At 41.1% G+C, this 22,919-nt stretch overlaps 1 protein-coding gene across 9 annotated transcripts in view; it reads right to left on the bottom strand.

Moving 5' to 3' along the window:
- Positions 1-22,919, bottom strand: part of Mark3 (microtubule affinity regulating kinase 3) — a 79,743-nt gene that overhangs the window by 35,113 nt on the left and 21,711 nt on the right. For all 9 annotated transcript variants that reach the window (XM_051196653.1, XM_051196649.1, XM_051196652.1 and 6 more), the window contains exons 3-5: positions 20,084-20,137; positions 8,485-8,533; positions 6,242-6,307 (exon numbers count right to left, since the gene is read on the bottom strand). In XM_051196653.1, coding sequence (XP_051052610.1) covers positions 6,242-6,307; positions 8,485-8,533; positions 20,084-20,137 — 169 coding nt within the window. The remainder of the gene's footprint in view (positions 1-6,241; positions 6,308-8,484; positions 8,534-20,083; positions 20,138-22,919) is intronic.

Genomic DNA, 22,919 nt, shown 5'->3' with positions numbered 1-22,919 from the left:
TGTTGTGAGCAACCATGTGGCTCCTACTCACTGAGCATTCTAAATCCTATTTTTAAATTTTAGATATTTTACATGTAAGTATGAAGCAACACATGGTCACTAAGCTATAGCTAAAGCTTAACATCTTAGCTTACAAGGATAATCCTCAGGCTGAGGAAAACCGTGACTCTTTAACACATTAAGTTATGCAGCTTTCTTTCCATCTCTTTAGCAGGTGTCAACAGAAACTGAGCGATCCAGATAGAAAGGTAAGCCATGCATGGTGGTGCATATGGGAATCAGAGATAGGAAGATCTCTGGGTTCAAGGCTTAGCTGGCCTAAGCAGAGAACCTGCCTCTTTCTAGGCCTCCCCTGCAAAGTCAATCTTCCTGGAAGGTTATTACCACAAAGCATTACTTTACTCAGCAATGCTTTTAGTCCCTAACTAACTGCAAAGCAATGTTAGCTTAAGATGTTTACATTTGTTTATGCTGTGGAGCATTTATTTAATGGTGCAAAGATACGTCAAGTATACAGAAATACAGAAGGTAAAAACGCCCAGAGGGAAAAGATAGATGGGAAAATCTAAGAAAAACTGGCAAGAAACAAGCCAAGCTAAAGCTGGGCATTCATAGGAAAGAAAAAACCCTGTGTGATTTATTTGAGAGCCACAGCCCCAAAAGAGTAAAGAGGAAAACACAAAACAAAACAAAAAACCAACAAACAGCAAATTCAGTAGATCCCTTTCCTAATGGAATTTGCTGATTAATAGGAGAAATAATGGACACACCAGGAATGCTGTGAAGAAAAGGAAAAATTAACAAGAGTTTGTAGACCACGTTTGTACTCTGCTGTTAATCTGATAGAGTGGACAATGAGGCTGCCAAGAGTGAAAGTATGCATACATACATGCATGCATACACACATCATGCATACATATATGAGAGAGAACAGTAAGGCGGGGGAGAGAGGGAGAGGGAGGGGGAGAGAGGGAGGGGGAGGGGGAGGGGGGAGAGAGGGAGGAGAGGGGGAGGGGGAGAGAGGGAGGGGGAGGGGGAGAGAGGGAGGGGGAGGGGGAGAGAGGACAGTAAAGCAGGTACAGACTCTGAGGAAGTATGCAATTGGGAGAGCGCAGGGCAGGCCCCACAAGAGTTCAGCAGGTTTTGGAAACGGCTCTGGCTAGACTCTAAATGATGTTAGAAATAGAAGAAACCACTGACTTCATAAAAGGATCACTGAATTTCAAAGGGGAAGAGTCAGCAGGATGAGGGGGAAAAGTCTGCAGTAATCAAGTCAAGCATGCTCATGAATGGCTAAGTGGGGTGAGCAGTGAGGCTCAGAACAGGTAAGGGTCATGTCAGCAGAGATGCTATGCTGGTGTACCCAGCAGCAATCCCATCACTAGGACAATGGAAGCAGAAGGACCAGTTTAGTGTCATCTCTGACTATGAGTGCTTTAAATGAGAGCTCTCACACACTCCAGCATTTGAATACTGACTCCCAGTTGTTTGGGAAGGTTTCATAGGTATGGTCCTGCTGAAGAAAGTGTCTTCACTATGGGTGGGCTCTGAGAGCTTAAAGCCTCACCCTACTAGTTTGTTCTGCTCTGTGCTAGTGGGTGAGACTGAAGCTCAGCTCTCTGCTCCCGCTGCCATGACTGAGGCTTGTTGCTGTGCCTCCCTAACACAGTAAAAGTAACACACATGCATACAACTACACAAGTCCATAACACCCCCAAAACACACGCACGCACGCACGCACGCACGCACGCACGCACCCTAGGGGCAGTGGTTAAAAGTGCTTGCTACTCAACCATGAAGATGAAGTTGGAACAAGACGAAGTGCCAGAAGGAAGAGTCAGGAGGCTCTCTAGAGCTGAGGGGCTGACAGCCTGGCTGAAATTCTAGTTCACGTTTCAAGGAGAGATCCTACCTTAAAGGAACAAGGGAAAGAGAAATAAGGAGGAAACCTAACCCCATTCTGCTTTCTGTGCACATCCATGCACAAGCACAAGACCCATATATACACACATATGTACATACATCACACACACATTAAAAAACAAACAAACAAAAAAAAAATAGGAAACTGTTAGTGGATGAAACCTAGTCACTGTTGTATAGACCACAGATGAGGTTCACATATCTAAAACATAATTTATTTATAAATTAAAATGCAATATAAACCTCTTAGGAAATTCCTGTAACTATGAAGCACACTCAAAAATAACTAGTTTTACAAACCAGGAAAACTATAAGCTAGAAAAAAAAAATTTCCTATTAAAAATGTATTAACACTCAGATTAAGCGCTCGACTAACAGCCTCTATTATTTACTAAGCAAGAAACGCTGGGACAGAAGGACCAAATGGGGAAGTTCAGAGTGCCTTTATTTCTAGTGTGGGTCTGGGAACGAGCCAGCTGTGACACCTGTGGCAGGCACAATTTCTGAGCAATTCTACAATTCTACCAAATGAAAGGCACTACCAGACATGATATGTGTGTCTTTATTTCTAGCATTCAGGGGGCAGAATCAAGCAGATCTCTTGATCTGCTTGGTCTGCAGAGTAAATTCCAAGGTAGTAGAGACTTACACAGTGCAAGCCTGTCTCAAACAAACAAACAAACAAACAGAAGGAGGAAGGGAGGGAGGGCGAGCGGGCTACATAGGGAGAAACTGTCTTAAAAAAAGAGAAAGAAGCTAGGCAGTGGTGGTGTACACCTTTGATCTCAGCACTGAGAAGCAGAGGCAGAGGCAGGAGCATCTTTGAGTTCAAGGCCAGCCTGGTCCAGGGCAGCCAGAGGTGCATAGGGAAACCCAAGCTGGGGTAGTGGTGCTTCCTGCTCTTGCAGAGGACCTGGCTTCAGTTCCCAGCACCCACACAAAGAGGCTCACGACTGCCTGCTACTTCATTCAGATGCAGGGGATCAGATGCCCTGTGTGGGCACCTGCACCCATGTGGTATATAAAAATTCATGCAGCCTCACCCATGTACACATAAACACAAGTGATACATCTTAGATATACAGCCAATACTAATTCAGGGTATGGAAGAACTAGTATTGGTTAGTCTACTATAACACACTCCATCCTGTCACAAAGCTTACACTTGTTTCTTAATATTTCAGTCTTACGTATGTGACTGCTTTGCTTGCACATATCTCTGTGTATCATGTGTGAGTATAGTGCCCTTGGAGACCAAAAGAGGCTGTTGGATGCCCTGGAACTGGAGTTAAAGATGGTTGTGAGCCTCCATGTGGGTGCTGGACACTAAACCTGGGTTCCCAGCAAGAGCAGCAAATGCTCTTAAACACTGAGTCAGTCCCAATAAGCTTACAATCTTGATTTAATAATTCATTCACAACAATAAAGCTATGATTTAACTTTCTACTTCTATGTTTTACAACTTGGATGAAAGAATGATAGAATTGTGATCCTACAGTATGTCAAAGGTCGTGTCTCTAGGGGTTCATAAAACAATACATGTGCCAGTTAGTGTTTGTCAGCTTGACACAAGCAAAGATCAGCTGTGTCTGTATGGCATTCCCAGGGGACAGAGTCAGGGACACCAGCCCACTGTGAGGCTCTACCTTGGATTCTGCTTGAGTTCCTCAGGATGTGGAAGACAAATAAAACTAAACCTGTTTCTTTTTCTTTTTCTTTTTTCTTTTTTCCCCTTTCGGGCATGGTTATAGTAGGACAGTTACATGGTGTTTATTATAGCAACAGAAAACAAACAAATACAACAAAAGAATGCTAATCTTACTTGTAAAGTGCCTATGTGGAATCATGGTGCTAAATGTGGAGTAAGAACAGATGAACAGAAAGCACCTGTTCTATACACTGGGACTTACATGTGGCTCTGAACCACTAGCCCCCACAGCTCAACCTGTCAAGAAGTCTTTAAAACCAACAGAAGCTATACACATCTACTTGTAATCATATGTATCAAAACCCACCATTTTTGACATCAATGGTGTTAAAAATCTTATAAAAAGTGTAGTTCTGGGATAAAGTTTATGTTTTTAAAACCTAGATTTCAATCTCCAGTGCAAACAAAAGCCGACAACAACCAACCAAACAAAATCAAGAAACTGTGCTGGTGGTTCACGCCTTAAACCCAGCACTCAGGAGGCAGAGGCAGGCAAATCTCTGAGTTCGTGATCAGCCTGGTCTACAGAGCTAGTTACAGGACAGCCAGGGTTATACTGAGAAACACTGTCTTGAAAACATAAAAACAAAAACTCAAGAAACTGTTACAAAACATCTAGCATGCATTTTATACATCAAACCCCAATACTTGGAATAAACAAAATGTATGCAGATATATGAGTCTCCCTATCAGATTACCATTCAGAATTAGAAAGAAAGAAAGAAAGAAAGAAAGGAAGGAAGGAAGGAAGGAAGGAAGGAAGGAAGGAAGGAAGGAAGGAAGAAATTCCAGTACATGCCATAGTGTAGATGACCTTAACAACATTATATTAAGTAAAATATTCTAAGTCGGGGACAAATGGACATACATTTTACAATTTTATTATATTTGGTACCTGAACTAATCTATTTCAGAAACAGAAAATAGTTTGGTGGCTGTAAGGAGCAGAGAAAGAGAAAGGAAACAGTTAAGGTTTACTTAATGTATGCATAGCTTCAATTTAGGGCTATAAAACTATGTGATTGGACTTAATGTTACTGTGCTGGATAGCTTCATGTCAACTTGACAGACCTAGACTCATCCAAGAGGAGGGAACCTCAATCAGAAAACGCCTCCCTAAGACTGCACTACAGACAAGCCTGTATAGCATTTTCTTAATTGGTGATTAATGTAGGAGAGCCCAGCCCAGTCTGGGTGGTACTATCCCTGGGCTAGTATTCTTGGGTGCTATAAGAAAGGAAAGCTGGGAAAAAAAGAAAAACCAGATTGAGTGAGCTATGGGGAGCAAGCCAGTAAGCAGCGCTCTTCTATGGCCTCTGCATCAGCTCCTCCCTCTGGGTTCCTACACAATAAACTACACGTGAAAGTGTAAGCCAAATAAACCCTTTCTTCCCCAACTTACTTTTGTCATGCTGTTATTCAACGGTATAGGTGGAAAAGGGATCAAATGCTGGGCTAGCAGTGGTTGTGTTGGTGGACTGCTTACTCAGCACTCAAGAAGCCCTGGGTGCCAAGCCCAGAATCACATTTTAAAAAAGGAAAGGGAACGGTGGCACACATCCCTAATTCTGGTACCCGGGAGGTAGAAGGATGATCAGACGTTCAAGGTCATCAGGATCCAAAGCCACAGAGAGAATCGAGTCCTAAATTTCACATGATACATATTCTACCACAATGAAAAATGAGAGTTGCATATATTATCAACTAGAAATGCTAAAAGTGGAGCCAGAGACATGGTTCTGACGGTGAAGGGCCAGCCATGTACATCTACCATTTGAGTTCAAGTCCATGGAGAAAACAAGGAACCAAGTCCTCCAGGTTGTCCTTTGACCTCCACACGTGTGTCATCACACATACAGGTAACCAATAAATGATGGGGGGTGCCCTTTGGTGTGCTGTGAATATGTTTCTTATTGGTTGATGAATAACGCTGTTTCAGACAATGGACAGGCAGAGTTTATCTAGGCATGAAATCCAAATAGGAAGAGAGGAAGATAGCAGGCAGAGTCAGGGAAATGATATTTGGCTGCCAAGGAAACAAGAGACCTGGACATCACCAGTAAGCCAAAACCATGTGGAGATACATAGATTAATAGAAATGAGTTTATAATAGAGCAGCTAGGCAATAAGAAGCCTGAGCCATCAGCCAAACAGTATATAATTAACATAAGTTTATTTGGGGCTAAATGGCTGAGGGACTGGGCAACAGAAACTTACTTCTACAAATAAATGTAACAAAAGATAGCAATGGTAGGCTGGATACTGCTCAGTGGCCAGAGCACCGGCTGCTCTTCCAGAACACCTGGGTTCAATTCCCAGCACCCACATGGCAGCTCACAATTGCCTGTAACTACCGTTCTAGGGGATCTGACATCCTCACAAAGACATACATGCAGGCAAAACACCAATGCACATAAAAAAAACAACAATGCTAATGATCAAACACTACAACCCACTAACTGGCAAGGTGAGGCCAGCGTTTCTCACTGACACCAGTCTACAATGTCTGAGTGTTACATAAAATCCCAATGACTATCCATATGGGCACTGTGGCTGACAAGAAAGGAAAACACACATTCTTTCACTCCGTAAGCAATATAAATGTCTTACCTCCACTCGCATATTCCATGATTAAGTAGAGGGTTTTTTCTGTTTCGATGACCTCAAACAACTTCACTGGAGGTAGAGGATAGATGAGAAAAAAGAGCCAATGTCTATATGTATAAAACATGCATCTATAAGCTACAAAAACACCCCAATTTTTCAAGTTAAAGGTTTTAGAGAGCTGGCCCTTTTATGCTTTTTAAAGATTAAAAGAAATATTCTATACTATAGAATCTTGTAAAAACAAGAAAACATGAAAATAAAGGTTATTTCTGGCTATTGAGAATGTACTCTGGCCACACGACTGCTTTCTCACTGACTTTCTACTGTCCATGGTGGTGCTGGTGTAAGTGGGCTGCCCCTCCAGCAGCCCAACCTTTTCATTTGTTACCATGACTTTAAGGAATGGGTTCCCTCTGAGACTTCTGTAACTTGGGGAACTTACTGCAACTCTCAAAAAACTAGGTCCTTTTGTTAATATTCTGAAAGTAAAACTAGAAATAATTAGAAGAAGTTATATGGCAATTAATGTTTCTTCTTTTGTAGTACTGAGAATTGAATCTAGATCTCACAAAGGCTAGTCAAGCATTACTCCCAGAAATTTTTTTTATACTTATTTTGAGATATGATCTTTGACCTCATTTTGGAGTTTACCAAGCCATGGATTCAGCCTTTTCTTGCCTTTGCCTCCCAGGAAGGTAAAATTACAGGCAAGTGACACAGGCAGCAGGAACAATTTCATTTTCTTTCCTCTGGGACTGAGTCTGAGCACGGGGTCTTGGGCTTGCTAGGGAAATCTATAGAATGGTCTACATAGTGAGTTCCAGGACACCCAGAGGCACACATTTCTAAAAAACAAACCCAAACAAAACAAAAACAAAAACAAAAAAAAAAACCCAATAATTTTCCAGGGTCAATGAAATTATACTATGATTACTTCTTTCTTTAGATAAAATGTTTTATTTCTGCTAATTTTTAATTAACTACAACACATCAATTAAAAATAAACATGTTTTTAAAGGAATATGAATTACATCTTTGAAGCTATTAAATTACTGCTATACAGACTTAATTTTGTTATTTCTTTTAAATTTTTTTTCAAAAAATAGGATTTTATTTTATTTTATTTTATTTTATTTTATTTTTTGGGGATGACTTAGTAAGATACTACACCAAAGAAAATACCTGACAAAGTAGTTAGGAAGTATTAAATGAACGAATGAAACTCTTAGATCGTTACTTAGCCTCTATGTTCAAATTGTTAAGAAAACTACCTTGAGAAAATAAAGGCAATACTGGTAAATAATCAATACAAAAGTAAAGGTATTTTTAATAGGCAAAACAGATAGTGGCTCTTTTGAGAAAATTATCCTGATGCCATATGACTCTTTAAATTTAAAACTAGATGGGATGGTAGTGCCCACCTTTAACCCCAGCAGGGAGAGAGAGAGACAGGCAGATCTCTGGGTACCTGGTCTATAGAGTGAGTTCTAGGACATCTCTCCTCCCTCCCTCCCTCCCTCCCTTCTTCCCTCCCTCCCTCCCTCCCCCCTACCCCCACTCGTCTCTTTTCTGTGGTTACTTGTTATTTTTCTATCCTGAAGAACTCATAGGTTCTACAAAACATGACATTACCTGTCTCATTTACTCTTGAACTATTTCTAGGACAAGGAACCATTAGTTTATAAAAATGCAGCTACACTATTTAAAAATCCTATTATGACATATAGAATCAAAGGTTTCCATTGGTGTGTATGCTAGTCAATTTCTGTGTTTCATCTTGGTCCTACAATTATGAAAGCAGGAAAGGTCCTTTCCTCATCTTTAAACACCTGTCACAGTTAGGCACACAGAGGACAAAGCACCAATTATATTAGGTAACATATATCCCACCTTTCACATACTAGTTGTACAAATGTTTTCTTAGGAACACAGACACTGCAAAAGTTTATCTTTGAAAATATTATCAACCAATAAAATACAATTACATTTCCCAATACACTAAACAGTTAATCAGCCTGTTTATAAATATTCTTATGACATTAAAGCTTAAGTCAAAATGCTTAATACCTGTAATTTCAAAAAGCTAGTACAAATGGTAACTTGAATATAGTCTACTAAAAAAAATATACTGGGCTGGAAGAATGGAGTAGAGAGTCCTATCACTTCAGAAGTCCATATTTAATTTTATGACATATTTTCGATACTGCATATTTAAACCCCAAAGTATTTAAGAAAACAGAAAGTACCTATGTTTGGATGATTTAAAATCTTCATTATCCTTACTTCTCTGAAGAGCTAAAAAAAAAAAAAAAAAAAAAAAAGACAAACCCCTATGTTATTAAATGTTATACTCTGCTTATTCCTAAGAATAAAACAGTACAGAAATTCGGAGTAACGCTGAAGAACATTTATAACCTATCACCAAACAGTATCCCCAGCTTCCACTAATGGAAATGGCAGCAGTCCGGAGAGGAGCAAGCCCCACACTCGAAATTTATTTTGGAATCTTAAAAAGAGTTTGTGATTAAACTTGGTCTGATTCATTATCTACACACCGAAGAGCCAATAAAAACCTGTGCAGCCCCAACAAACCACGTTAGGATCACATGAGATTTGGTGAGTCCACATGATTCTCCAGGAAGACTCTGAATGACACCAACCTGGAAGTCACTGGAGAAGATGGATGACAGCAGAGTGGGAGCCATCCTCCTGAGCCACAGCTCACTACCCTTGCTGTATCACTTGCTTCAGCCAGTGTGACAGTAGCAGAGTCAAAGTGAGCAGAAGTGGACAAAGTGTTAGGTAGGCCCTCAGGGCATAGCGGCTCAGATCTGTGTGAAGCCAGGCCTACCTTTGCAGAATGAGAGGTAGTACAGGCTCGAGCTTCTGCCAATCCAACAGCACTGTACAGCTACACCAGTGAACCAATCTGAGCCTTTTGCACAACTGGCTCAAGCAGGATATGCAGAGGTATACAGAGACGTGTGAGTGTGCAGTAGGAACACAAGCTGGCAAAGGGAGACATTTATTTTTTTAAACGATTCTTACAAACTGTTGTATCGGTGTGAGTGTTGCGCCCGTGTGAGGTACATGAGGTGCAGACAGTGCTGCAGAGCCAGGAGAGGGCGTCGACGCCCAGGGCTACTACAGACGGGGACAGTAAGTCACCAGGAGAGGGCGTCGACGCCCAGGGCTACTACAAACCACTACAAGACACTGCATGCGTGCTAGGAACCACATCTGGGTTCTCTGAAGGAAAAGCCAGTGCTCTGAACTACTGAACATTCTCTCCAGTGTCCCCCCTTTTTCTCTTTATCTCCCCACCCAGACAAGGTCCCACTAGGTAGCTGGCTTGCATGAAACTTGCTAAGTAAACCAAAATATTCTTGAACACATAGAAAGCTACCTGTCTCTGCTTCCTAAATACTGGGATTAAAAGCCAAGCACCACCACTACCTTTGTTAGGATTGGGTTTTGCTTTCTGCTGTCTTCAATTGTGATGAATTTGGGGTAATTGCCTAAACATTAACTACATCAGAACTTCACAGATCTTCGCGTCTTTACCAGCCTCAACCTTATAGAGCTCCTAGTGCCCTGTTGAGTGAAGGTAAGAAGGCGGGCGTAATGTGAAAGACTTCGCATCTAAAGCCCACCTCCTCTTTTTTAGGAGAATCTAATACAGGGCTCCTTGGATGCCATTAGCAGTAATGTGCTACTGGTAGCACAGATTACTTTTTGTAGTACTGGAGATTGACCTAGGACTTTGCACATACAAGGCAAGAGTCCCATACACGACCAATCCACTACCTCAGTGTTCAGATAGTGTCTAACTGAATTGTCCAAGCCAGCCAGGAATACATTCTGTAGACAAAGTTTCCTCAAAATGATGGTGATTTTCCTGCCTCGGTTTCCCAAGTGCTGGGATTACAGACACAGTTTACCTAGTCTGGTGACTGTTTTCTTTCAAAGCTGGTGTTTGTTTTGGAGCCACTAGAGTTCTGCAGTAGTGGTGGCCTTTTTGATATCTTGAGGAGTCTTAGTTGTGGGATATTCCAGAAGCTGCATATTTTACAAGCAGACAGACCAGTTAGTGCTTGCCCTGTGCCCTGCAGTGTCCCTACCACGGCGCTACTTGGGACACTGCTGATTTGGCTTCTTTAAATCAGCAGTTTTCAGGGGGATGAGGGGTTTGCTTGGTGGTTAAGAGCACTTGTTACTACCACAGAGGACTGGGATTCAATTCTCAGCACTCATATGTCACAACTGTCTTTAACTCCAGTCCCAGGGGATCTCACTCTTCTGACCTCACTGAGAATCAGCAGGTAAAACTGTTAAAGAAAAAACAAAACAAAACAGTAGTTTTCAGCGCTCTGTACACTGAATTCACCTGTGGATTCTTTTTTTCCTCCCTAGAGATTCTGCTGAACTGGGACAATATAGTAACAGTGTGTTAGAACGGGAATGGTCTGGGGCAGACACACTTCTGCAAGGCAGCCTGTTTTACACTTTAAATCAGACTTATCCATTTTATTTATTTTACGTTTCTAGGGATAGAGCTTCTCTGGATAGCCTTAGCTGTCCTGGAACTTGGCTCTATAGTCCAGGCTGGCCCTGAACTCACAAAAATCTGCATGCCTCTGCCTCCTAACTCTGAGTGCTGGGATAAAAGGTGTACACCACCAGTGCACATCCTATTCATTTTAATTTATATTTACAAATTCTTTAGCCATAATGCAGCCTTTTAAAAAGACAATTCCTTCCCTGTGAGTCCTGGAAGTCCTGTGGGTTGCTCCTACTTCACTGCTAATTGCCTCCTTCCCTCTGCAGAACTCTTAGACATGCCTCTACATAGCTCCTGGACTCCTTTCCACAACAGCTCAATACAGACCACTTATAAAATTCTGGTCGTAGAACAGCTGTTCATCTTTATTTTCCTTTCTCCTTCTTCTTTCCTTTGTTATTATTTTCTCCTTGCTCTCCTGCACTGATTTGTAGCAGGCTGGCAACTCAGGCCCTTGTCTATTGCAGTTTTGTGTCTCCCGTAGACCATGCAATGAATCTAACTGATGCAAACAGAATGCTGACACAATTCTGTTATGCTTGCTCAAAATAGTGCAAACAAAAATCTGTGGTTTTCTACTTTTAAGACTTTAAATAAGTAGTAGATGGTAGCAACAAAAGAAAAAAAGACCTCTGTGTTATTCTTTTTTTTTTTTTTTTTTTTTTTTTTTTGTTTGTTTTGTTTTGTTTTGGTTTGGTTTTTCGAGACAGGGTCTCTCTGTGGCTTTGGAGCCTGTTCTAGAACTCACACTGTGGACCAGATTGGCCTCGAACTCACAAGAGATCTGCCTGTCTCTGCCTCCCAAGTGCTGGGATCAAAGGCATGCGCCACCACTGCCTGACATTATTGATCCTTTATAGGAACTTGTTTCTTTCTTCTTCCAAGACAGGGTTTCTCTGTGTAACCTTAGCTGTCCTGGAACTCACTCTGTAGACCAGGCTGGCCTTGAACTCACAGAGATGTACCTGCCTCTGCCTCCCAAGTGCTAGGATATGGGCATGCACCACCACACCTGGCAGCAATTAAAGATAGCTCAGCTGGTGAAATCGCTTGCTACCAGGACTAATGACCTGAGTTTGATCCCAACACCTGCATGGTAGAGAAACAACCAAGTTTTCCTGACTGCCACATGTACACCATGGACTGTGCATACACAAAAGGAAATAAATTTAGTTTTTTAAAACAGCATTGAAATTTTAAGAGAAACATATGAACCCATTACACATAGAGTCCAAGAAATCAAAGAGAAGAAACAGAAACTGAGATTTTTGTTGATTGACATAAATGAGAAACAACTGAATGAAGTTTTTCACCTGTTGAGGTCTCATAATAACATTGTGTGATTTCACCAGGTCAGGTGAACAAAGATGCAACGGAAACTAGACCTTTTCCAAAGATTTCTGGCTTGGACTTTTGAACTAACAGAACTATAACATATGGATATGAATTTGATATACACTACACAAAGACATCTACCTAGCTTCAAAAATAGTATCTACCATAAAAGGCAAGTTTTTAATTTTTAAAATTTTATCTATGTGCATTTATATGTATGGGTATTTTGTCTGCGTGTATGAATGTGCACCACATGTGTGCCTGGTGACGGAAGAGACCAGAAAGAGCTGGAACTAGAGATGGGTGTGAGCAGCGATGTGAATGCTAGAAATAAACCTGGGTTCTGAGGAGAAGCAAGAAGACAACTGTGAGCCATCTCTCCAGCTGAGAAGGAAGCGTTTTTCAGAGCTGGCTATCATACACAAACACAGAGCATCCATCATCAGTATCTGAAGTAGAGATTAAAACCCATGCAATCATTTTCTAAGAGCGCAACAAGTGCTCAACTAATGCAAGCAAGCTTGCTCAGAGCCCTCACAACTTTACATTTGCTCTCTCTCCGCACATGGAGACAACAGGAAGATGGTATTCTATGAGTGGAAGACACTTCAACCTTTTGAAAAGAAAGCACAGCTCCCATCTGCCCTTTGGCTGGCTGCCTGTCACCAAGACATTTCCTAACAGGTTTTAAGATTTTACTGCACTCAATATGTGTAATAGAGTTCAGGCCCTCTACCATAGAGGCATGCACCTGCCATTAACTCTTAAGTCACATTCAATACTTGGTTGACCCTACTTCTCTTTAGTTCTCTCAAGAAATTGGCCTGCTCTCCCTTCGAGCTTCAGAGGGGACTGTAATTCCTGTACTTGAGAAGCTAGGACAAAAGGAATGCAAAAGCTGTGGCTGCTAGGCCAACCTGGACTATTACAGCAAGACTGCCTTTCAAAAAAATGTCTTTTAATTCATCAACCAACCAATCAAATTAAAAAAAATAAAGGAGAGGGAATAGTGGCTGGTGGTTCTATCACTACAAAGGAGTTGGAGACCAGCCTAGGCATCATAAAGACATCCTGTCTCAAAACAAACAAAAAATGAAAAACATAAAATAAAAGAAAAACAAAAACAACAAAACAAACAAAAAACCCCACCATGTCCTTTAGCAAGGATGGAGAGAAGACGGCTCCATGGTCATGGGTACTTAGTGTTCTTAGCAAGGATTGAGAGATGGCTCCATGGTTACGAGTACTTAGTGTTCTTAGCAAGGATGGAGAGATGGCTCCATGGTTACGAGTACTTAGTGTTCTTTAGCAAGGATGGAGAGATGGCTCCATGGTTACGAGTACTTAGTGTTCTTAGCAAGGATGGAGAGACGGCTCCATGGTTACGAGTACTTAGTGTTCTTAGCAAGGATGGAGAGATGGTTCCATGGTTACGAGTACTTAGTGTTCTTAGCAAGGATGGAGACGGCTCCATGGTTACGGGTACTTAGTGTTCTTGCAGAGGACCAAGATTTGATTCCTGACACCCACATGGTGGCTCAGTCAATCTGGAACCCCAGTCCGATAGAATCCAGGTACGTACACCCAAAACAAATCTAAATGCTTTACTACTGAGTCCACAGCAACAACTCAGAAGTAGTCTCCACTAAAAGATCTTTGTCCCTGTTTTGCTTAATATTTTAAATGGGTGAAAACTAATACCTAATTTAGAGAGCACTAAAGTAGAAGTGATAGTAAATAAAAGACTCATGGCTCAAAAATGCCCCAAGGCTTGGGATATACCTTAGAGGTAGAATGTCACAAATACAACACACACACACTGACACACACAGGTCCAAATTACAGCAGACAACCATTTTGGCAAGAACCATGTAACTCAGGTAATAAACAATCAATGTAAGTACAGTGTAAACTAGGCCTATGTTAAAGGCATCTCCTGTGGCTGGCCGGAGTCTGAGTGTTTACAGCTATGGAGAAGGGAGGGCTGATCTCAAAAGCTGGCCATACTTGGAATGGTGGGTTTTGCTTCTGTAGTTCCATATGGTTGTAATGATATTTTGTTTGTAATCTAACAAATAAAACTTGCCCGAAGATAAGAATGCAGAGATGAGTCACAAATTAGCCACACACACACACACTAAGACACTAGTTAGTCACAGAGGCCAGGCAGTTGATGGCCACACCTTTAATCCCAGCACTCAGGAGAGAGGAAGATGGACCTCTGAGTTCAAGGCTACCCTGGGCTCCATGAGAGTGAATCAGTCTAAAAGAGAAACAGAGCTCATGCAAAGGTGATCCCAGCACTCAGGATCCCACGCCTTTAATCCCAGCACTAGAGAGGAATATTATAAAGCACTGCAGTGTACAGTCATTCTGAGGACAGGCATGACCAACTTCAGCCTTGGTAGAGGTAAGAACTCTCTAGGGCTTGGCTGCTTTGCTTTTACGATCTTCAGGTGAGCTTAATTGTAAGATTACAAACAAAATATTACTACCTATGTTGAAATAGAGAACAGTTTCATAGACTTTCCCAGAAAACAGATGCTTATCTAGAGCAAGGGAGAAAAGCTGTGAAGTAGCAGGGTTGCTGGACCAGAACAAAATGCTGTGGGAAGGGAAGACTGGGCAGCATTTTAAAAACATCAACTATTTTATTACAGGTTATAAATGTCTTGTTTTTAATTAGACAGTTCCAGCTTAAGAAAAAGATGGTTGGCTGTATCACAGTAGTGACAATTTTCTGTCTCTGAGAAGACAGAATTGAGACCTCTGAAAGTCTATGGCTGGTACTCCCCAGTCTGTGTGTTAACACTGAAAATCCCCAAGCACTTAAGTGTACTTCTTCACCTAGGAAGAATCTAGGTTAAGGCCTAGGTCAAACTTTATAGCATAGTACTAGAGTCAGCTATACTTACCTGAGGGCATCACAGTCTCATACAGAGGACAAGGGTCATCCACCCACCCACACACCCACCCACCCACCCATCCACCCATCCATCCATTTATCCAGACAGGGTTTGTCTGTAGCTTCAGAGCATGGCCTAGAACTAAATTTCACTTATTTCCTATGAGAGGAACAATTTTAAACACAAACAGTTTTCCCACTCCTAGAAACCCCTCATCAAAAATCAAGCAAACAAAAAACTACTACTCGGCACAGATCAAGGCTAACAGTGTTCTTATGATGTGCCAAGCATTGTTCTGAGCTCTGCTAAAAGCTCTAAATATTAATTTCCTTCGGTCTGACTCCCACAGTGCTGTTGTGAAGATCCAGACAAGTGAGGTGACTGCACACTCTGAAGCCTGATTTCCATCCATGTAGTCTGTCATATACATGTCCCTACGCACTCCTCCTGTGACAGTATCCTCACAGTCTGCACACTCTGAAGCCTGATTTCCATCCATGTAGTCTGTCATATACATGTCCCTACGCACTCCTCCTGTGACAGTATACTCACAGTCTGGTCCAGACTAAAGGAAAACACTCTGACTTTAGATGGGTTACTCTGTAATCTACAGACATGCCTCAATAAAGTGGTTCAGGAAGCCAGGCGTTGGTGGCACACGCCTTTAATCCCAGCACTCGGGAGCAAGAGGCAGGCGGATCTCTGTGAGTTTGAGGCCAGCCTGGCCTACAGAGGTAGTTCCAGGGCAGGTTCTAAAACAATACAGAGAAACCCTGGGAGGGGGTGGGGGGAGTACATGACTTTAATCCTAGTACCTGAGAGGAAGACGCAGACAGAGCTCTCCAGGCCAACCTGGACCACAGAGTGAGTACAAGACAGACAGTGCTATGTACAGAAACTTTGTCTCAATAAATAAAATGAATGAATAAATGAAGTCCAGCAATTTTGAAACAGTAAACATTTTTCCTTTGTTTAAAAAACAAACTGTGGAGTAAATGTTAATGTAGACTGTAGAGGGTAACCTTGGTGCCATTCCTTAGGTGCCATCCACCCTATTATTTGTCCATGGTCGGGTGATGGGGATGTCCTTCTGTATGTATGTCTCCTCTTACTGTTGATAAATCAAACCCTGTTTGGCCAGGAAGACAGGCGGGGCTGGGACACAGAGGAAGGAAGGGAGCACAGGGAAGTGGGAGAGACGCCATGCAGAGCCCAGGCAGAAGGGGCGCGCCAGGCGCCTTCTGGTAAGATGAGGCCATGTAGAAATACACAGATGAGGAGTTTTGGGTTAATAATTAAGAGAGAGCTAGCCAGTAAGAAGCCCTAGCCATCAGCCAACAGTTTCATAATTAATATAGTGTCCGAGTGTCTATTTGGAGTGATTTTGAGTATGGGACCAGGAGGGATAGAACCTCCATCACCAGTCGGAGTCTTTTACTGGCCTAGAATTTGCCAAGCAGACTAGTTTGGCCAGACATCAAGAGCCACCATGTCTCCCCCGAGCTGGAATTTACAAACATACTACCACACCCACTTTGATGACTTACTTCAATTTTTTAACATTTATATTTTATATATACAAGTGTTCTATCTGCATGTACACCTTTATGCCAGAAGAAGGTATCAGATCCCATTACAGATGATTGCAAGCCACCATGTGGTTACTGGGAATTAAACCTCAGGACTCCAGTGCTGTTAACCTCTGAGCCATCTCTCCAGCATCATGACTTTTTTTTTTTTTTTTTTTTTTTTTTTTTTTTTTGGGGTTTTGTTTCTGTATTGCTTTGGAGCCTGTCCTGGAACTGGCTCAGTAGACCAGGCTGGCCTCCAACTCACAGAGACCCGCCTGCCTCTGCCTCCCCAGTGCTGGGATTAAAGGCGTGCACCATGACTTGCTTCTTACTGAGACTTGGATTTAATAAAACAAGACTTAGCAATATTACCTAGTATTTAACCAAACTGGATCTAATAATGACTTTGTAAACCTGAAAAACTAGGATTTTTATTATTCTTGATTTTTGTTTCAAAACCATTATATACATAAAACATTAAAGAATTCATTAAAAACAGACCCAAAACCTTAGCAGCAGCAGCAGCAGCAGCAGCAGTAGTAGTTGTTGTTGTTAAATGTAGTAGAAGATGAAAAGTACAAAAACAATGAGAAAAAAATCTTCATTTATCTTTTATCTGATGTATATTCACTCAATGGCTAGAAAAAACAAGACTCAAAATGACATCAATTTTCAGGTTTACTTATATGTATTTAGTAAAGTTATCTGACTCAATGTGCCAGACTGAATATAAAAAAAATCAACACCATTTTAAAATATAGTATTCAAACTGCTTGTGTAAGCTGGTGAACCTCTTCTGGTAATGGCAACATTAATGGACTACACAGTTGATGAAAGAATGTGACTAAATTGATAATTACCTTCCAGAGCAGGTTCAAACCTTTATGTCACTAGCTGCACATTACTGTTTGTGGGGACTTAGACAGCCTGAGTTACACAATAAGACCCTGCTTAAAAACAAAGAGTCAAAAAGAAAAAAGCTGTACCACAAACAAAAGGTGAAGTTTTAACTTCTAGATTATTGTAAACAAAAATTGATGCTAGTACAAAAATGCTTAATCACACTATTGGGCTGAACATACAGTGTATAAGAAAACATGCGCTGTAGGAACGGAAGCTGTAGTAGCAGTACCTTATACAAGCAACAGCAATGACCAAGTAAACGAGACACTACACAGAGCAAGCACTCAGAAAGCAAGGGGTCGTTACAGCCCACCCCAGACAAAGGATGTTAAAATGCCTGGAAAACTGGTAGAATTCTAACTATCTCTAGGTTCACATGAACAGTAAATAATTTACAATGCCATAAAATACAGAATTAAAAGTCCTTATTAATCTTTAATTAATTTCTGAATACTAAATTATAGTATTTCCTAGCTTATTAGCATTAAGTCTTAGATATGAAAATTTAAGAAAACAGGTTAGGGGCTTAATGGCAGTGTGCCTTTAATCCCAGGAGATAAAGGCAGGCACGTTCTAGGTGAGTTTGAGGCCAGCCAGGGTTTGTCAGACCTTGTCAGAATGAAAGAAAGGAAAAGAAGGAAGGAAGGAGGAAGGGAGAAGAGAAAGCAAGCAAACAGAATTCACACTCCAGAACAAAGGACTGGGATCTGCTTTGCATCATGTTTAAACACTATAGTATCACATAGAGTCTTACCTCCTCTCCCTCCTCCCTGACCCACGAGGAATACAGTGGTAATTAAATCGTGCATTACATATTCCTCAGTAACTTACAACTGTAGAATCTGAGATTTACAAGCTCTTTAACATACATTGTTTCTTTAGAACATCCACTTTGAGATAATGAAATAATATTAAGTAACAATCACTACATTAAAGAGAAGTCTTGATTGTTGCTTATTGAGTCTCAAGAGATTCTTCTGTGTCAGGGTTACCAGCAGTTAATGCTACAGGGCCACACCACCAACACTGGACTAAACTATCTCTATTTTAAAGACCTACTGGGCATGCTGGCACTTTCAGTCCCAGCACTCAGGAGGAGAGCAAGGCAGATCTCTAAGAGTTTGAGGCCAGCCTAATTTACAGGGCGTCAGGGATACATAGTGAGACCTTGCCTCAAAAAGAAAAAGAAAAAAAAATTAAAAGTTTAGTGAGTTTACTGACTTGCTCACGGTCAAGTCAGTTAAGATGCATAAGCATAAAAGCACCTGCTACACAACTCAGACAACCTGAATTTAACTCCAGAACCCAAATAAAAAGATAAAAGGAAAGAGCCAACTCCATGTAGTTATCCACTGACCTCTGCAAATGTGCCATGGCACTCAACAGGTACACATGCACTCACACAACAATAGTAAAGTTTTAAAAGTCAAAGCAGAGCCAGCTGGTGATGGTGGCACACACCTTTAATGCCACACTTGGGAGGTAGAGGCCGAGCTGTCTAAGAAGTTCCAGGACCCACAGAAAAACCCTGTCTTCAAAAACTAAAAAGTTTAGTGACTATAAAAGCTAACAGTATGTATATATTTTAAAAAGGATTATTGCCTATAAAGAACAATAGTCCTTTACTTAAGGCTCAAACATTGTGGCAGAGGGGGCAGATTATAAAAGCCAGATGATCAGATAATTAGCTGTAAGACTATCTCTTAGTAATAGCTCCTAGTAACAACATGATTGCCCAAACATGAGCTAAACAAGGATGACACCAATAAATGTGCCAAACCACAGAAAAGACCACGAATCCTCAACACTACCTAAAACTACAGACAACTGAGGAAAGCTAAGGGAAGGGGAAGCGGTCTGTCCCAGGAAAGAGCACACGTATTTGTTGTCCAATGCCATATGGTCAGCCCTAAAAACATACAAAAAGCAGCATCATATGGATGGAACAGGCTACAGTTTGGAATATATATACATATACCATGCCACAATAACAACTGGTGAAATAGAAAGCCGTACACTTGAAGGACAGCATGGATGGATTTTTGGGAAGGCATGGAGGGGGATAGGGAAGGGAGAAATTTCATAATTAAATTATAATATCAAGAAATTAAAAAAAAAGATGAAAGTACTCAAAGATGTTTGAACTCAAGCAATTTCCTTTCTCTAGAAGCCTCACAAGTAACTGGTTCAAGAAAAAGTATATGTCTCAAATGAAAATATTTTAAGTTATTGTTTTAAAATTTCTATCTTAGTCAAACATTTAAAATGATTGCCCTCAAATGAAGTTAACCAAACTATTTTTAGGAAATATTCCATTTAAATTTTTGGGGGGAGGAGGGAAATGCCTAACTACAAAGCTCAGGCTGGCCTTAAACTTGGGGAGCTCCTGACTCTGTCTTCCAAGTGTTGGGGTTGCAGGTTCGCACCATTATCATGCCCAGCAAGCTACATCCACCGATGGAACAGAAGCTTTGTTGCACAAACTACTAGCAGTTAACACATTTAAGAGGTAAAATATATAGCAATTAAAACAGAAAAATTAAAAATAGTAAATACTACATCAACATACCTTTTGTAGACTTGTTGGATTCAACTGAGTTTTGTCAATTATTTTTATTGCAACCTGGGGAGGGAAAGTATTTACAGATTTTCAGAACTTGCTAATTATAGATTAAACAGTAACAGTTTTATAAATGCTCACATATGGCATTGTTAACAAGCAAATCTCAGTTAGTTATAACAAAACAATTAAGACTTCATAAGACTGTGATTAAGAAGAGACCTCATGGAAATGATATTATTATAACAATCTCTATTTGTTACTTAATAGAGGAGGGTGAAATAATCTCTTCCATCCTACCCTCAAAGTACTGCAGAATGAATACACTTCAAAAATGAAATGTAGTGTAGCAAATCTCTCACTCTGGGGGGTGGCAGTACTGGTTAGATAAGAGTCTCATTCGTGCAAGGCTAATGCTCCACTGCAGACCTAACCCTCCCCATCCCCACTTTGGTCTGTACCGAAACTAATTTCAGCAAACATTGGCATTATAGGGCAGAAACTTGAAAGGAATATTTAGCCTAAAGAGCTCTAGGTTGGAGATCAGCCTGGTCTACAGAATGAGTTCCAGGACAGCCTGAGCAACACAGAGAAACCCTGTCTTGAAAAACAAAAACAAGCAATTTAATAGATGGATGGATGGACGGACGGACGGACGGACGGACACAGGCACGCACACACACATGCCTGCCATAGATGATAACCACAGAGAAACCCTGTCTTGAAAAACAAAAACAAGCAATTTAATAGATGGACAGACGGACGCGCGCGCGCACACACACACACACACACACACACACACACACACACACACACACACACACACACACACACACACACACGCCTGCCATAGATGATAACCTTCTGAAGTCGATTCTCTCTGTCCACTATGTGGGTTCCAGGGATTAATTCAGGTCATCTGATGAAGCTAAGCCATAGGAACCTTTACCCATTGAGAGACATCTTGTCAGCCCAACACTACATTATTTTATAAAACTACTTGGTCTAAAACTTCTACCTGCTCAAATTAGTGATTTTTTTATGAGCCTGTTCGACTCTACGACCAAGAAAGAAGAAACATTGTAGCAATGATTCTGACTGCTTCAAAGCAACTCAGAATTAAGAAAAAAGTATGTGCATGCACTTGAAAAAAGACAAAATACTAGTTCCATATTTAAAAAAATATAGGTGGAAACTGCACTAAATAAGAGAAAAGAGTATTTTCTGGTAGGGTATTCAAACATCACCTATACATTCCCACCTAGGAGGAACCAGGCTATTTATTCAGTTTGATAGTCCAGGTTGTACTATGCATGGGGCTGTTGCTAACAGTTTCCTGTGAGATTGAAATATTCCATCCTGCAGTGAAGCTCCTTCAGCAAGAAGATAAACAAATTAAAACAGCTTCAGGAAGTCCCTAAAACTGACCAGATTTATTAGGCCCTCTCAGATAAAGACCTCTGAAGCCAGACCAAGCTGCCTAGAAGCAGTTTATATAAACCAAGGCACCTGGAAAGGCCCCTCTTCAACCTGCTGAACTACCTGCAGGGGACCAGTGTGGCCCAGGCTGCCAGCTTTGTAAGCTGTAATCAAACAGTTGTCTTGCAGTCATTTCTGCTCCTATAAGTGACCCCTCATCCATATTTTTATAAGTAACATGGATAAAACTTATGGTTCACCAAGCTGGTATGTGCACTTTGTCTATCATGAATTCCTACCTGGGGTGAGTATGTTTTTGTGTAATGTCTCCCCAGGAAAAGTTTTATCACACAACAGCATGGTGCTTACATTTGTTAAGCTGATCTAAGGCCTTGAACACTCATAATTAACAACCAAAGATAGTTTAAAAATGGAGACAGGACAAAACATGGCTTCTAGCATTTTAACAGATTACAAACATCACTTATAAAAATTTACAGTATTTCAGAGTAGAATTAATGTTTTTCGATCTTTATTTTCTTTCCTTTTTATGATTTATTTTTAATTTTAAGTACATTGGTGTTTTGTCTGAACCTTTCTTTTCTGGTCATCATCCAATGTCATTCTCAGGGCCAAATCTGGCCGTGCTGAGCCCGTTTCCCATTTTCTTCCCTCTGAGTCTCTGAAACCTGGTTTCTAGCTGTTTACAACTGCTAGCTTCCTGTTTGTAAACATCAATTCTATCCTGCTTCTGTTCTTACATATTCATATTCAAGGACTGCTTTTGTTTGTGGGGTTAGTTCTTGGTTTTGGGTTTTTTGAGACAGGGTTTCTCTGTGTAGTTCTGGCTGGCCTGGTACTCAGAGGTCTGCCTGTTTCTACCTCATGAATACTGGGATTAAAGGCCTGAGCCACCGCTTCCCGGCTTTTATTTATATTTTATGTGTATGAGAGTTTTGCCTGCATGTGTGTACCTGGTGCCCATGGAGGCCAGAAAACAGCACTGGATCTCCTAGAACTACAGTTACGACAGTTGTGAGCTACTACCTGGGTGAAGGAAATGAACCCAGGCCTTCTGCAAAAGCAGTCAGTACTCTTAATTGCTGAGCCATCACTCCAGGCAGGAACTGCTTTTCAAAAAGGTCAGATATACTGTATACAGCTCCACTAAATTATAGAAAATTCATCAAAGCTGCTGTGGGTGAAAGATAATCATTTAACCTATACACATAGCAAGGGCACCTGAGGGGAAAGTTCTTAATCTCTTTTCCTCCAAGCTGGGTTGATTCAATCACCAGATTAACCTTGGACCAGACATGGATGGAGCTTGGAAAGCTGAAACCTTGAGATCACAAAAAAAAGTGACTATGAGGTACGATTGCTTGGTGTTACTAGAAAGGTGGAAACTACAGAGGAGACAACCATT

Source organism: Phodopus roborovskii, unplaced genomic scaffold, assembly GCF_943737965.1.
Source record: "Phodopus roborovskii unplaced genomic scaffold, PHOROB, whole genome shotgun sequence".
Classification (NCBI taxonomy): domain Eukaryota; kingdom Metazoa; phylum Chordata; class Mammalia; order Rodentia; family Cricetidae; genus Phodopus; species Phodopus roborovskii.
This window is presented reverse-complemented; position numbering and strand designations above follow the sequence as displayed.